Source organism: Meleagris gallopavo, chromosome 4, assembly GCF_000146605.3.
Source record: "Meleagris gallopavo isolate NT-WF06-2002-E0010 breed Aviagen turkey brand Nicholas breeding stock chromosome 4, Turkey_5.1, whole genome shotgun sequence".
NCBI classification, from domain to species: Eukaryota; Metazoa; Chordata; class Aves; order Galliformes; family Phasianidae; genus Meleagris; species Meleagris gallopavo.
Genome location: NC_015014.2, coordinates 17,447,703 through 17,464,411, shown reverse-complemented (window position 1 = coordinate 17,464,411; position 16,709 = coordinate 17,447,703). Strand labels below are relative to the sequence as shown.

Below are 16,709 nucleotides of genomic sequence, written 5' to 3'. Positions count from 1 at the left end.
TTTTTTTTTTTTTTTTTTGACATCTTTCTGAAGATCCACAAAGAAACTGGAATGAGACCTATGGCTTTGTGGAGAGAGGGTGCCCTGTAGCCATCAGAAAAGGCAGAGAGAAAATGTGTGACACACAGAAATCTTGGGAGGTTTCAAGGTCCAAGAAGTGTTTGATAACCAAGCTCTCTGCACCCTGAATGAAAACCACCACCAATAATAGGATAGTGTTGGGGGAAAACGTGTGCTGTAATGCTGGGATTTGGGAAAGTGACTCAGGTGATTGCATCCCCTCAGCTCTATTTGCAGTCTCTTCTAGAATAACATCGGCTACTTTACAGTTCTCCCCAGATTTGTTCCCCATGTGGCAGGGAAATGAGGGTTGGTGTGCCATTATGCTGTCACACAAGGTCAGAGCCACCTGTGAAATAGTGCCGGCCTCAGGCCAAACACGGAGACAAAGCCACAATAGCACTAGCTGCTAAACCCAGAAAGCCTTTGACTGCAGCATTATTACCTAAATTTAAGGGTAGCAGGTCTGACTGAATTATTCATTGCAAGCGAACTCTCTGGCAAACCTTCTCCATGCTAGCTGTTAGCAGACTGTGGGCAAACTGCCTTTCTGTTTACAGAACTGTTCATGCCAAGCACAGCACAGCCCAGGAGCTGTCTGCCCGCCCTTTGCTTCCACAAGTCCCCGCTCTGGAGCTGTGCTGTGTCCCAAGGCAGCGTGGTACCCACAAAGCAGTGCAGCCCGGGGAGGAAGATTCTGCCTGTGAATTGTGTGGGTAGATTCCACTGCCCTTTTTATTGTGGATGCTTATGCATGTCTTTGCTTCAATCCATTTTCCACTCTCTTGTTTTCCACTGGCAGGTTATCCTCTTTCCCCCGTGGGATTTTTGCCTGTCTGGGGCAGCAGACTGGAGACAGTGCTGAGCCCACTGTTAGATGAATTCTCCTACCATTGCTCTTCTATTCACAGTGCTCCATTCCTTTCTGTCTTCAACAATCTTACAACCATTTCCAAGTCTCTTGGAAAAAAGGTGTATTCTTGCACCTCCCCTTCCCCCAGCCCCCCATCTTTTGTTGGCATCTTTCTTTTTGCAGTGGGCCGACAGGTTTTTCGCAGCCCCATTCACCTACACTCAGCTATGGCAGTACCCTGCAAGGCCGGGTTCAGTGGCCAGCTGTGAATCTGCTCAAGAATAAAAGTCAAAGGCTAAGTACCCTAATCTGCCATTGAAGGCCTTGGTAAGTGATTTGTCACAAAGATCAACTCCTTTACCACCCCTATGCAAACAGGAAGCATAGCAGAATGTGATCTCCTCAACAATGCTATAGCAGCTGTCGCTATTCTTTTTCACGTAAGGGCAGAAAAAGAAATAAAATAACGCCGAAGAAACAAACTTACATCTAAAGTGAGATCTAGCTGTCTTCCTCCCATGCTTTTTAGGAAGGCTAGTGAGTGAGCAAACCTGAATAACGGCCTCATTGCCAAAGTCTTTTGCTAGATAATGCCTAGGCTTCACTATTCCAATCCTCCTCCTGGCTACTTAAAATCCTCATCTCTCTTGCAGAGAACTTTTGGAAGCCAGCATGCTGCACTGGTGAACAGCACAGCCTCTTCCTTGTAGCTAAGCTATATTAAGAGGCAGCAAAGGCCAATGGGAAAAGTGCTTGAGGAAGCACTTGTCTCTTGCACTTCATCTGCGTGGGGAGGGGGCTGGCTCTAGGGACATCATTCCAGTGCCCACACACAGCTCTGAGCACTGGTACTACTGGAGATACCTCAGGTCTCCAGTCTGGCCTCCAGCTGTTGCTTCAGAAGGCAGGACTCCTGCAGGCCCCACGTGGGATGTGCAAGCTTTGAGGAGACAGCTGATACCAGGCACCAGACAGCTATGTTTAGATAACTAAATCTTTCCTATAGCGAGCCCTACAGGTCTAATGCTGAAAATAGGGTGAGTTGTGTTGTTTGTGCCAAGTTCTTGAGGTAGGAAGAAATAAAGTGGAATTGGAGACAGGACTGGAGCCAAAACAAGCAATCTATGGTAAACTCAGCAAGCAGGAACCATTTCTAATCAAGGTGCATCTCTGTTTCATTGAAAAATTACCTCCTAGTTGTTTTAATTTGCTCACTAAAGTCTGCCCCAAAATACACACTTCATCATGTTTCCTTGAGATATTCTGTAGACTATGTCTGGAAAGATTCACAGACTCCTTTTCCATCCCAAGACCTGCCATTTGAGGTTGCAGCCTGTGAAGTGGATCACCAAGCCTGTTCTGTAGTGAGACACCACAGACCCCTGCCTAGACTCCTTTGAGCTTGCCCTTGTATTTGTAGAACCTGGAAGGATGGCTCTAGCACAGCCAGACTGCCCTCCACGCTAGCTGAGCTCCAAACAGACCAGCAGATCGCTGGTGTTTTAGCAGTGTGGTAAGTGGCCAAAACAAAACCCAATAGCATTTATCAGCAGAGAATTCTGGTGAGATATTCTAGTGAATTGCTGAAGCCACTGACAGCTCTCAGCTCCCAGGAGGCATTCAAAGTAAGACTGCTTGTCACAGAAAACCAGAGTAGAGAACAGCATCAGATATTGCTTTTAAAGTGGCAAAATGAAGCCACAACCAAAAGAGAAGAGACAGCTGGAGAAGATGACTTGAAAATGTTACATTTCCCTTAAGACATTGAACAAAGAAGCAACACTTTGCACTCCATAACTGCCTAAGCACCAATATAACTTTGCAGCAACAACTGTAGCAAAGAAGAAGGTAAGACTACAGAAATAAAGTGTTTTTTCTCTAGAAACATACAAACAAATCTCTCACATACTTATATTTACATACCTATTATCACAATACTATGACATGCCTTCACATGGTTAGTCCAGAGGACAAGCCCCAGGGGCCCATGCTCTTGTCTGGATTGCTTACTCCTGTCATCCTTGACTTTCAGGTATTTAAACTTGAACGTGGTTTGGATTTACTTTGTGTAACCATAGGAGCGGCAATCATTAGGATCTTTTGTCTTTCCATCTTGTCCTCTCTTTAAGATATACTCACCATCTTTATTCTTCTTATCTCAGTGGCTAATGTCTTCACTCCTAATCCCATTCATTCCATTCCTAGTTTTGAACCACTACCTTTTCATACCTTGAAACTTCAATTTATGTCTTGTTTTAAGACTATCTTGTTCGTTCTGTGTAAGTATTCTAAGGAGCAAACACAGATGTGCTGCGATTTTGATTACCTGCTAAAACACCACCTCCATGTTAAAAGCTGCGCCACTGCTGGGATTATCCCACAAAAGCAGCCAGAGAGACTGAGCTGAGTCCTCCACGTCTTCTCTGAACCACACTCAGATGCTAACTGGTTGTTTTCCTCTGCACACAGTTTTCACACCAACATCTTGCTCCCAGCTCAGCCCATGTTTGCCATATGCTGGTGTATTGTCAGAAAAAAAAAGGCACTGAACCTTCTCAGGCATTCCTCTTCCCCTCACTTCACTATCAAAACATCTTCATCCCTTCCATATTTCTTTATTTCCAGTGGTGGCATCAACCCCAGAGATGTGCACATGATGGCAATCAGGAATGATAGCGCCATTAAACCACACAAGTTGCTATAATTTTTTGCCATGACTGTGAAGGAAGATAAGGGATTCTCCATTTATTTATACTGTCATTGCCATTGTTGGCATCTCCTTGTGCATCTGCAGCCTGTGGAAACCATATCACTGTGCTGGAGAAGGCAACGACTGCTAATCTGATAAGGTTCTGTAAGACCTGCTCATAACAGCACAGACGAGTTCAGCACACAGTACAGCTGCTTCCAGACATGGGTCGTTAGAAAATCCATCCAGGCAGGGTCAGGAAAGGGCTGCTCCCATGTGAGCAAAACAAATAGGAATCTGTAAATTGTGAGCCTATAAATTCCAGAGAAATCTCCCCCAAACAGCGCACTGGAAGAGTTGAAGAAGGGTCTGGAGGAGTAACATGCCAGCGTGGCCCTGCAGATTAACAAGGGGAAACAAAGCAATGTGCAGCTGAGAGAAAACACTCCTCAAGGCCTCAGGCTCTGCAGGCACCAAAGTGCCCCAGGACACAGCACCAGGCTGCTGTGTTTCTCATTTAGCATTCCCAGCCCCCTGCCTACAGGGCTGACAGGTGCACTGACTTGATCCACGGATTGTTTCAGTAGGCCCATCTCTCTGTCAATATTGAGAAATGGAGTTCTCTGAAGGGAAAAGCTGGTCTGACAGCTTTCTGTGGCCAAAAATACATGGAAAATTGTTTGTTAACTAAGTTATAGCTGCTATAACACTCTGTTTATTCACGAGGCCTGTTCTCAAAGTCCGCCATCTACATGAAACACTCAGGTGCCACAGAGAGGTATGGGCACACACCAGGCCCACCCTGCCCAGGTCAGCTGGGATGTATCACTTCTCCCTTCTTTTTAGGTCTCTGCCACCTTACTCCGCATCTGCATGAATATAAAGGGCTACAAAGATGGTGGTGTCTGCAGGGAAAGATGTATGAGGAGTGGCAGGTGCTGATCTTTGCTCTCTGGTGCAGAAACAGGACCCGAAGGAACAGCATGGAGTTGTGCCAGGGGAGGGCCAGGTTGGGTGTAAGGAAGAAGTTCTTCACCAAAGGGCAGTGGGAATGGAACAGGCTGCCCAGGGCAGCGGGCACAGCACTGAGCTGCCAGAGGACGAAGAGTGTTTGGGCAACATTCTCAGAGGGTTTGGGTTTTGAGTGTTGCTGCATGAAACCGGGGGTTGGACTCAATGGTCCTTGTAGGTCCATTCCAACATGGAATGTTCTATGAGTCTACGATTCCAAATTAATCGCAGACATCCAAGTGTAAGAAAGGGAGGAACACTGAGTCTCAAAATTACATGAAAATAACATATAAAATGCCCTTATATCCCATATACAGTTCAGTTACTCACCAACTTAAATAATGAATTATTATAAAATAAAGGGACATTGCACAGCAGGGAGACCTCCAAATCGTACTGAATGCAGCCATGAATTAAAACAAGCAGGGTCAAGTTTTGCTCAGCACTGAGCTGTAAAGATGTATCACACTGCATGGCCATCCCTGGACTGAACACAAGCACCGATGAAGCAATTCCTGCTTACTGAGAAACCCCTGGCTCTCACAGGTCCATCTGACTTTATATGCACTCAAATCAACAGTTAAAACAAGGAACACAAAACAGGTCAGAATCACCTACCAATGCAAAATCATTATTACCATTCACTTCAGTTAGCAACAAAAATGATTAGGAAGAACTTAGGATAGTTTCAAAAACACACTATGCATTTGCAAACAGCATGACAAGATTTACAAATAATACGTGCAGTCATGACCACATTTTCCTTCACACTTCAGACTAAGCAAAGTTGGGGCATTTGTGAAAGGTTGACACGAAAGAGCAGAGCCCAGTGAAGCAAAATTCCCTTTGCTCATCTTATTCCCATCTCCAAGTACAGCTGCATAGTTTAGAAGACTCTCTGACTAGGAAGCTGGCATCAGTCATGTCACAAATATTGCATAAAGAGATCCTCACTTGTAGCAATTAATACAATATGCAACCACATCCTGTGCAAGATAACTCATTTTGACAAGGGGATTCCTTCAAATGCCTCCTGTTCGGAAAGGGATGTTCTGCAGCTGCTCAGCAATCCATGCTGATGCTTTCACAGGGCAACGCAGCAGACAAGAGCTCAAGGAAAAGACAGGACAGGCCTGCAGGGAAGCACCAGGAGTTCTCGGAGGGAGTGAGAGCAGCAGCTCAAGCTGAGCTGGAGCTTTCATCTGGTTGCACTGCGGGGAACAGCCCCCTGCTCTCTGCTGTGTTCATTTGCAACAAGATGTGGAAACACCATTGGCACCTTCCTATGAGAAAAGCACCAGTTGCTGTGGACAAGTGGCTGGCTCTGTCATGTCCCTGTAGCCACACTTTGTTGGAAGGTTCAGGGGAGGTTACAGATCATGTGGTCTCTTCCTCTACATGCAGCTAGCAACGTTTACCTAGACTGCATCGATTGGACAGACAGAGGTTATTACTCTTTAACCTTTCTGAGAAATCTTCTTCCCCCTCTAAAACAGCCCAACAAATTCTGTAAATCCTGCTCACATTCATGTAAACACATATTAAGAAATCTAATTGAAAGTGTGCTCGTGTTGAAATGCCCGTGGCTGCTGTTTAGGGAAGTTTGCTGCTCTGTAGTAGCAGCAGAGTTGTTGCTCAAGAGCAGCTCCTGAAACGTGAAATGAAGAAACTAACAAACAAACAAGACCTCATGCTACTATCAGCAGGATAATGCCTGCATCTTTTTCCCCCCTCTGCATAAAGTCGAGATTGTTTCTTACATAGTTATCAATGAATTTTTCAGGGTGGGAGGACTCCTATAATAGACAGAAGCATTTGCTTCAGCAAAGATGCACCCAGCATAGTTCTCCTTTGGACAAACAAATAAAACCTAAAAACTTGTAGAAGTGTTTGCCCGCATCATATCACCATTAAAATCACTGTACCTCTCTCTGTTACTATATTTGTTATTATTTACTCAAGCCATAGGATCACAGAATATGCCAAGCTGGAAGGAATGCAGTATTACACCAGAGAGGCCTGACTGAGACTCAGGTCCCCACACTGAGGAAATCATGTTTTACAGAATGAAATCAGTACTGTACGTTTTAAAAGATACCAACTTATTAAAATAACATTGTTTCCATTTCAAGTAAATAAACAAACTTAATTTCATCTTAAAAAAGTCACAGAGTCAAGTATTCTATGATTCTGTGGAAATAATTACATTTAAAGTCTGATTAGCCCAATAAAGTGTCTGGAATGACTGATTTCTGCAACCTCCTGATAAAAAGCTACTCCAGCAGTAAACAGAAAACCACCATTGATATTTAACCCTTATCTCAACATATCATTTTGAAGTTATTTTACAAAAATAAATGACTCTGTACCTAAATGATGTATAATTACAACAGTTATTCACTTTTAAAACCTAAGCGATAATTTGTAAAAATCACTTTTTCTTTGGGCTGCGAGCCTGGTTACAGACCTGTAGATAAGATCAGTGACGAAGTCTACGACACTGACAGAATCCTGAAGGGAAATTTGCTGAGCTGGACTCTGTTTTATCATAAAAACCTTCACCATGGCAATTCAGAGACAAAAGAAGTTATCATAGCATTCTCTCTTCTGGAATCATGTGAAGAACCAGCTCTATGGTGAAGAGCAAACAGATAATTAACAATTTGTACAAAATACAGGATGACAGTTAAGTGGTACTGTAAGAGTAAGCATATCAGAGTTCTACCTTAATGAAAATACATTTAGTGTTACTGCAGGGAAAAAAAAAAATGTAAATTTTGATAACAGGCAATAAGTAGAACAAATATTTAATGTCAGAATAAAACAAACATCATTTTATAGCAGCTGTCTCCATGGTGCTTGTGTGTCTGACTGGAAAGAAAACTGCTTTCTTCCTACAAATGAAACAGTGGAGACTCGTTCGGTATTTCACTCTCTTGTAAGAATTTAAAATAAAGTCTCCAGGTGCTGCTGAACCAATTCAGAAGTGGTGCTAAGAGGAGTTTGGTGAGACTCGTTGTGAGCGTTCTTAACAAAAGTACTTCTGCATTACCAGTTTTGTTTCCTGAATGTTAAGTGGCAGAAATAACGAATGAAGTCATGATACAGGGATACTAAACTCTTTTTTATTATTATTAAGAGCAATCAAAATACATCACTTAGTAAGGGTCCTCTGAGAAAAGTAAATGAACACTTTGGTCACATTTGACCAAAGAGGAAAGCAGAAGTTGTTATTAGATGTGGCCTTCTCTGGTAGCATCTACATTCATCTTCCAAGACTAGATTTTCAGATAAAGGCATAGTTTCATGGTAACAGAGGTAGGAGAAGGTACCAAAAATAGTCAAGCAAGTCTCTGAAGTATCTAAAACAAAACAAGCTTCTATTTCCTAACAACATGTAACACAGAATTTTGAAATTTTTGTTTCACTTTTAAGTCAAAATAGCTGACAAATGTCTAAATAGGCTGTCCCACTTGAGTGCAGCAGGCATAGGAGATATGATCCTCAAAGTTCAGTCCCAAAGCAACTCTCCTTTTTAAATACAAGTTAAAAAACTTACTATCATGGTGTGGGAATGAAATTTTTATTCAATACGCAGTTATTTTAATTTGATGGGGACACAGAAAAGCATATCCTTAAATTTAAAATAAAAATAACAACTGCAGTATCAATTTACTGCTCTAGGACCAACGAACATGCTTCTATTTCTCTTAGATTTGTTAAAAAAAGAAATACATTTATCAGCAGGAACCCCAGTGAGAATGCCTTACCAGGAGAGGCCAGCCCAGACAATCTGCATTTCAGTTCTTCCAACAGCATCTAGTTTGTATGCAATGAAGAATCAGGTGCTAGATATCACTATAGTATGGAATAATGAATAAATACCACCCACAGGCTGGTGAGGAACAGTAGCGCGCAGGCCTAGCCAACCTATGCATATGTATAAATTACTCGTCCTTAAAAAATTACCACTTTGCCTGGATTCCATATGTCAATCTTACTGCTAGAAAAGGTGCAAACAACAAGACCATCAGTACATATTCAAAAGAAAGATGTAAAACAAGGTTTAAAGAGCAAAAAGCTTCCACGCTCCTCTATATTTCATCAGAGACTGATGGTTAAGGTGCTTTCAGATTCTGCACTGCAGACAGGTTTGCAGAGCTGGCCATTTGATAAGCTGTTCACAGTTTGTAGTGGGTATCTGCAGGGGGTTCCTAGAGCTGAACCCCTGAGCTGTTAGTTTCTGTAGCGGGGCATCTGTGGAGCTGGGGCTCCCTCTAAGGGAGCAGAGGAGGAGACTGTCATAAGCTGTCCCGCATGCATTTTCTCATTCACCCGCAGCTGACAGCCATCCTGCAGCATCCTTATAGCAATCCTTGCAATGTTTTTAGAGTCATCGAGTCCACTGTGAGGTCTCCCATCATAGCTCATGCCCAGTTTTTCAAGCATGATCATCAGCTTGGTCTGGTTCCTGGGAACCTGATGGAAAAAATGAACCACATTTAAGAATTAGGTTCTATAATGCACTGCAATATAAACAGATGCAGATTTTAAGTACCACATGCTTCTTTCATGTTGCCTGTTGTTGGACCATTAATGCTTCAACTTCAAAGCAACTCGCTGAGGCAGGCATTCATTTTTTTGAGCTTGTCTAGACTCAGGACCATCTCAAGAACCTCTCGCCATCATCAGCTCAACAGGTGCCACCACTGGCAAAGGCAGAGGTCGTGGTCCAGCTATGCTTAACAACCCTTATAAAAAAGGAATTACCGAAGTGGCACAGCAGAGGGAATCAGGTTTTCTTTCTTTTTTCTTTTCAGTGCTAAGGGATTAAGAAGTATCAGGATCCTGATTTTTGCTGGCATCAAGTTTACGAATGTCTCCAAATACCACAGGAAACAGCGGCAACGCCTACAGCTGCCCATGTCTGCGTAGACAAGGAGGCTTAGCTGACTTACCCACGTAGGAAATGCCCAACTTCTCTCCTCATTAACTATTAAATAAACAGTTGTCCTCCACAAAGTCAAAGAAAAACAAAGAGATATAAAAACTTCAGTTTGCACCCCAGTTTGGGGTGGGGGAGAGGGCTGCTGTGTGGAGTCAGGAGTTGGGCTTGATAATCCTTACAGATCCCTTCCAACCTAGGATTATGATTACACGAGCATGGGACATAAACATTTTCAGACCTTGCACAATACTACTACTAGATTTAACAGCTAGGCAGAACAGAGATAACACAGTTAACAAAACCCAGCAACACACAACTCCTGTTGTAACACCCACAAACTGGACAGGGGAGGCACACCTGCAAGTTGTGGGGTACTCCACAGGAAAAGTCACAACAGAGTCTTTATCACTGATTTTGTCTATCAGGATTATTTAGCGAGAAATTCAATTGCAGAACAGCTAAACACAAGCAGTGAACAACTATAAGTTCTGCAAGTGTTGGCATTCAAAACAAAATGCCAAGAATTAAAAGAAACTGATTAATTCCAAGTTATAATCTTCGCTGGCTTTGACAACGTATCACTCCCACTGCTAAACAGAGAAAGAAAAGAGTTTGTCTGGTTTGAATCCCTGGGATTAACAGGATGGTTCTGTGTTCTAATGTGTTTCCAGTAGAAAAAGTCACCTAGAAATAGTGAATATTAGAGGAGTAAACTCAGTAATCATGTCATATTTGCCCACCACAAAGTAAAGATCTTATTAAATGTCTTTTTTTTTTTTTTTTTGTGAGTTAACATTTGATACCACAATCCCTTAAAGAGGAGATTGTCAGCCAGGTTCAAATCACATTGAAACCAATAGTTTTGCTACATTGACTTGCAATTCACTAGAATCTCTAATAACTTATTTTATGGTTATTTGACAGTGCAAGAAAGCAGTGGTAAGTGATAACCTCAGTGCTGAACCAGGTATTATTTTCCTCCTGATAATTTGATGCAACTAGATATGTCCTCATCTTTTCCTGTTCCCATCACCATGGAGACATCCGAGGCAGTGATGTACTACTTGAGAACAGGAAACAATAACTGCAAAATCAATACAGATTCTTTCCAGCTAAGCTAAGCTTTGTTTAAGTGAGATGTGAGCATGAAGAACATTGAAAATTAGGCATCAGGCAATTAGATTAAGTACTATAGTTTCATACGTACACAGGTAAGAATGACAGGTACAAGAAGACGTGTGAGACAAACTACATTTTCCTGCAAGAGAAACAACAATCGATGCATACCTTGTAGAAGTTGCCATACGATTTGCGAATATTGATCCACTTCTTGGCAAACGAAGGGTGTTTGATACGGCTGACACGGCACTGGATATTCAAAAATTTACTCATATCCCAAGACCTTAATTATAGAGAAAAGAAAAAACATCAATAGTGAATAATTGATATACTCTCAATTTTAACTACTGCAAAGCTGAAGCACAAAAAGATGTCTGTCTTTGGTGTCAGTAGGAGGAAAGCAGCTCAGATTAGGAAAAGCTGCCTAGCATGCAGTTTTTTAGTATTACATTGTTAATGATAGAGAAAATAAAAGAAGAAACATTTTTACTATGATGGTTTCAGATCCCCTAAGTTGAAACAAAAAAGTAGCCTGCCAACTTCCCAGCCTACACATCAACTCTAACACAGCCAAAGGCTTGTACACCAGAGGCATAAACAGTTCTTGCAGAGCAAATGACATCTTAAATGTCCCCGATCACTCAGTATGCATCTCTCTCTCTCCTTAACTAATGTTACTGAATCAAGACTGTGCTTAGTTTTAGGAGAGCCAGACCCCACACGCTTCATCCTTCCTTCCTGAAGGGAACCACTACAACAAGTTTACTATAGCTTGAAGCTTATAAAGCCATTTTTTCCTCTCCTGCAGCTGTCTACACAAACACTGCACCTATTTTCTTTGAGGAGCATCACTGAGGGGATTTCCCTGAAGAATTCCAGACATATTTTAAGCCCAACTAAACTAGTATAACTAGTTTTATACCAGTTTTGTCTTCATGCTGTCTCTTTAAAAATCTATTGCTTTCAAAGATACCAACCCAATCACAGGGAAAGTCAGTCAAATAGGATTAGCTGTCAATTATCCAAATAATAGCAATGCAATTCAATCTTTAATTCACTCCTTAGTTTTAAGGTGTACACAGAACTCCATTGTAAAGATCAAGTCTCATGTGACAGCTTTTAAATGGCCTTACTTTTCATACCAGGCACAACCACATTTCAGCCATAAAGGCTCTTCACCAGAAGAGTATGATTTACAGACATTATCCGAACCCTCAGGAATTCTGAAGAAAAAAAAGTCCAGCAGCCAAAATAATTTTCCCACTCGGTAAACTGGATGAATTAAGCGTTTTGTTGTGCTTTAATTCAGCTACTGTGATACTACTGTGACACTACACACTGGAACATGTTGCCCAAGGAGGTTGTGGATGCCCCATCCCTGGAGGCATTCAAGGCCAGGCTGGACGTGGCTCTGGGCAGCCTGGTCTGGTGGTTGGTAACCCTGCACATAGCAGGGGGGTTAAAACTAGATGATTTTTGAGACCCTTTTCAACCCTGGCCATTTTATGATTCTGTGATACTTCTCAAAGTGCCCATGCCATGGACTAGAACATTTCTCTGTGTTTTACCTGAGAATAGTCTCAGGGAACTATAGTAAGACTCCTCCCCATGCTCTTTTTTTTTTTTAATAAACTCTGGTCTTCTTCCAAGGTTTGTCCCTCTTTCATTCAGCACAGCACTGTGTTTTGCTAACCTATTCAAGTGCTAACATACACAGGATGCGACACAATCACAGCACCACCTTCAGATTCAGGAGAGCACGGGACCTGGTTAGAGCTAAGTGCACTATGAAAACCAGATGGAAACAGAGAATTACAAGAAGTCAAAAGGACAAGAAGCCTACTGAACATCATCTAGTTGCACTCAGAAACTTGGAAAGGAAACTGTGCCATCTAGTGGACTTGAAGCTTCATTTCAAACTGTTCAGCTTTCCTGACTTAAAAGTTTAAAACTGGAATAAAAGCAAAATAGAAATGTGGTAGTCTATCTTTAACAATACTGTTACAAAGATTAAACATCATTTTGAAGCTTTAGAGCATGCTGGAAGTTACATAAGGACATACCCATCTGTCAACATGCAATAGCTGTACTTCGTTCCCAGTTCTCGCTGCCTCATCCAGTCTACAACATTCTGCAGAACTTGAGGAAATGTATCAGCCTTATCAACAATGTCCTAAGAGAACAAGAACAGGAAAAGTGAGGAACATTTATTTTCAGGAAAACACAGTGTGAAGGTAAGAACTATACTGGTATACAGGCACTTGCCAAGTTATTACAGTGCCTTCACAATAACTGGAAGCAGACTATATATTAAAATAAGCAGGAAAGTAGGCAGATTTTTCTAAACTGAAAAAAAAGCATCACAAAACCACCACTAAAAATCCAGACCCCAGATGGTACCTATAAAAGTAACTAGGCTGGTCGCCCACTGAACTTGGATTAAAGTCTTTGAGCTTGTATCTCAGGCTCCCGCTCATGTCACTTGATTGTAAATTACTGTTATCCTAGGACTCCTTAACTCGAGAAGAAAAGTCTCAGAAAAGGAATCACTGCAATTCAAAAGATGCATTCCCACACTAATGCTTACATTTTTACATATTATTAGAAAAGGAACTTTCTTCCCTACAGCTCCTAATTACACCTGGATGACCAACTTAGTAAATTCACTATCAGTTCTGGGGAAGTAGCTGAAAGAGGGGAAAAAACAAGGGCTACAAAAAAATTCTTCCAGAATTACAAAACAAGTCTGAAAACATCAACACCACATCTCATTTTCCTCAATTTTTCCCTAAATAAAAACAAGCACAAATTACCTGAGTGATCCCTGTCAGACCAACACAAAATTCAGAAAGCTTGGGATTGATCTCTGGCTTCACATATTGCTGGAATGTATCCTCCTGTGGTAAGAGAATCAGTCAGCAGCATGCTATGGAGCCTGAAAGGCAACTACTTCTGCTTGCCCACAGCTCAAAAGACAATAATTAGTGGCTACAATCTAATGTAGCATCACAGATTACTGGAAATTCTCCAGTTAAAACTTCCAGGTATTTAATTGTACCATTAGTCAGAGGCATCTGCAATTTCAGTGTCTCTCATCATTTCAGTTAGATAGCAGGTGAGTTTCTCCTACAAGCAGGATGTGCGGGCACACAGCACTTAGGACAGCAAATCTCTATGAGATAGTTTTAAAACCAGGCTAGACAGCTGTCGGTCTGTAAGAAGAGAAGACCTAGTTCACTGAGAAGCAGAGATTCTCTGAACTCCCTTCTAGAACTCTGCATTTCTCCTTGCTCTTTGCTTCAGAGGGGACCATGGAACATCTTAATTCTTGTAAACGATAAATCCCTAGAGTCCCAGAAATAGCTTTGTGGATCTAAAAGCAGAGAGAAGAGGGAGAGATTGAGAAAGTTTGCTTGTTATCAGTAGAGAGAGACAACAGCAGGGACAGCTTCTTTCAGACCAGAAAGTTAGCTTTGTTCGTGTGTAAGAGGCACAGAGGACAGGTTTTGGAGAGGGGAGAAACAAAGCTGCAATTTTTAATGAAGTTCAACGTCTATCTAGGAAATAATCTAGACTTTCTGAAGCAAAGAAATTATAACAAAGAACAGCATACTGACTCATTATTAGGTCACTTACTATTTCCAAGGTATGTGTGTTTAATAAGACAACAGGAAACTCAATTATTTCGTGTATAAATTCAGGTGGGTTTCCTTCTTCACATGTTGCTTCAAAGTCAACAATGCAGATGTAGTCATAGTAGCTGTCTCCATTAGCAGGTTCTTTCTGCATCAGCTTCTGCTTCTTATAATAGTTCTTCAGTCTCTTCTTCAGCACATCCTTCACTCCTCTAAAGAGATAAGGAAAGTAACTAGGGTTACACTCTCATTTAATCAATTACTGCACTGTTGTACAACCACAGCTATGCTCAGCATTCAAATGCTTATCATTTATAACCTCATTTTGAGCATTAGCACTTATGAAGACTGAATTCAATATCATACTGTTAACACTCACTTTTCTGTGATAATGTAGAGGCTGCAATATCCCAGACAACTGATGTGCCTAGATAATATCATTATTCTGAGAGAGGCTCAGAAGCACGGTGCAGACGCCCAGTATCTCTGCAGAGTCACCTCCAGTTCAGCAAACCTCAGCAGTCTCTGCTATTGTGCAGCCCAAGTCTTTATAAATTGCTCATTAGTAACATTTGGTCCAGGAAGCAGTACTGCTCCGTTACTTCTCCCTGCGTCCCCTGCCTGAAGAGACTTGCACTTCAGGTATTTCTGTTTCAGTGGCACTGTTAACTCAGAATCCAGCTGGAATGCCCACATTATAAATTTGTGGCAGTTTAGATTTTAAAATTGCACTTGATTAACTTGATTGAAATACCCTACAATTTATTTCAGTTGTCAGAAACACTTCTGGTTTTAGGTCTGACAAGTGAACGTAGTTACTGTTTCTTTTTAACACCAATATTGTAATACTCAAGCACAGGTGCCAGAATTGCTACATGTTGAACCAGAGCTGAACAGACAAACTATTTCTGGAAGTTATTTTTGAAACCATATATTTCAAATGAAACTGCGACTTGTAGCAAGTGATACTGTTAGAAAAGCAGCCCACTGATTTACAAAGAAAAAATGGAACTGGACTATTAAACCTGATTTTGAGAACATCAGCCTCTTCTACAAACACTGAACTGCCTTTTTCATTCCGATTTATTCTTCTGGTTTAATTCAATGATAGTATGACATCTGACAGAGGGAAAAATTACTTTTTGTCCCTAACCAACTTATAAAAGAAGTTGAAAGAGAAGATGCTCTGCCATTGAAATTATCTCAGAGGAAAGGATGGTGTATGGCTATCTGCTCAATTTCCTGCATCAGAGATGATGTGCCATTTGCTTACATGCAAGACTTATTCTGATCAACTTAATTAGTTGAATACAGCGACAAAAACAAACAAACCCAAACTACTCAGTCTAGAAAAATAAAAAACATGTTTCAGAGTTTCTACAACTGAATAATAAAAAAAGAAGATTCATAACCTTGGAGGAAGTCACAAATACGTCATTTGCTATTTGATTTCTGCTTAAATTTAAGGCAGAATAACTGCTGGATAGCTGTACAAATTATGGTTAAACAGGTTACGTTTGTATCAGATAGTGGTAACTTTCACTTGTTTGCATCACCAGTTGAGACAGCACGTGTTTCTGAAACTACATGAAGCATTACCATACGCATTAATCCTGCAACAAAAGCTCCAGCAACGCTGCACATAAACAAAAAGAGTGAGATGGTACAGCACGCCTCCTTTTCACTTTGTGTTGTGTGTTTAAGCCTTACAATAACCATTCCTTCTGGCTCTATCATGCTCAAAGATAAACCCGAAGGTTCACAGCTCAGCCTAACCTGGTGTCAAGTTTGAACTCCGCAAGTTTATTCCTAAGCTCATCTCTGGTCATTCTGTTGATGCAGCCGTTGGTCATAGCAATTTCTTTGTAAATGGGATCGCTGAAGTCATTCGGATTGGAAGCTGTGTTTTTCTCATTGGTTTCTTGATCGCTGACCCTGCACTGCAGCTTACCCTGCAAGGAAGAAAAGCCTGAAGGTGAAGGCGTGTGCTAGATCGCTAACATTTATGCACAGTTTTGGCGCCCAAATACACTAAAACCTCACACCACATCATGGTTAGACTGCGCGAGTTCTCTTAGGGACGGGAAGTCAACTCAGCATCCAAGCCTGCTTAAAGCACCTCCGGCCTGCACATTTCCACAGAAAAACAAGAGGCAGAAGTCGAAAGGGATGAGAGTACGTGCCCGAAGTTACGTCAAATCTAAGGGACGAAGCCAGATAGGCAGTCGGAGTTCAAGAGAAAAGCTCGTTTCTCGGGTACAAGCTACCAAAACCTTGATGGAAGCGGGAGAGCTCTCTCATCATCTTATTAAGCCCCGTCCACGCTAACTGCTTTCCCCGCGCAGCCGGGCGCACGACACGAGCAGAGCATCACGAGGCCCCGGGAAGGCCCGG

The 16,709-nt window shown here is 41.8% G+C and overlaps 2 protein-coding genes across 2 annotated transcripts in view; both read right to left on the bottom strand.

Moving 5' to 3' along the window:
- Positions 1 to 1,124, bottom strand: part of MFHAS1 (malignant fibrous histiocytoma amplified sequence 1) — a 22,180-nt gene extending 21,056 nt beyond the window's left edge. Inside the window, exon 1 of the mRNA XM_010709832.1 lies at positions 1,005 to 1,124. Within this exon, the coding sequence (XP_010708134.1) occupies positions 1,005 to 1,124 (120 nt within the window). The remainder of the gene's footprint in view (positions 1 to 1,004) is intronic.
- Positions 1,125 to 7,716: 6,592 nt separating this feature from the next.
- On the bottom strand, positions 7,717 to 16,671 carry ERI1 (exoribonuclease 1). The gene is made up of 7 exons (XM_031553048.1): positions 16,359 to 16,671; positions 16,092 to 16,267; positions 14,317 to 14,527; positions 13,494 to 13,577; positions 12,744 to 12,853; positions 10,849 to 10,963; positions 7,717 to 9,092 (listed from the first exon to the last, which is right to left on the bottom strand). The coding sequence occupies exons 2-7, from the start codon at positions 16,166 to 16,168 to the stop codon at positions 8,850 to 8,852; spliced, it is 840 nt and encodes a 279-aa protein (XP_031408908.1). The 5' UTR covers positions 16,169 to 16,267; positions 16,359 to 16,671; the 3' UTR covers positions 7,717 to 8,849.
- Between the last annotated feature and the right edge of the window lie 38 nt (positions 16,672 to 16,709).

What these genes read in the sequence shown, in the direction of transcription:
- ERI1 (XM_031553048.1), bottom strand. Translation starts at nt 16,168, where the DNA reads ATGACCAACGGCTGCATCAACAGAATGACCAGAGATGAGCTTAGGAAT. An exon ending in GTCTGACAGGGATCACTCAG is followed by an intron (nt 12,854 to 13,493) that starts GTAATTTGTGCT and finishes TTGTTCTCTTAG; the next exon opens with GACATTGTTGATAAGGCTGA. An exon ending in TATTGCATGTTGACAGATGG is followed by an intron (nt 10,964 to 12,743) that starts GTATGTCCTTAT and finishes TCTATAATTAAG; the next exon opens with GTCTTGGGATATGAGTAAAT.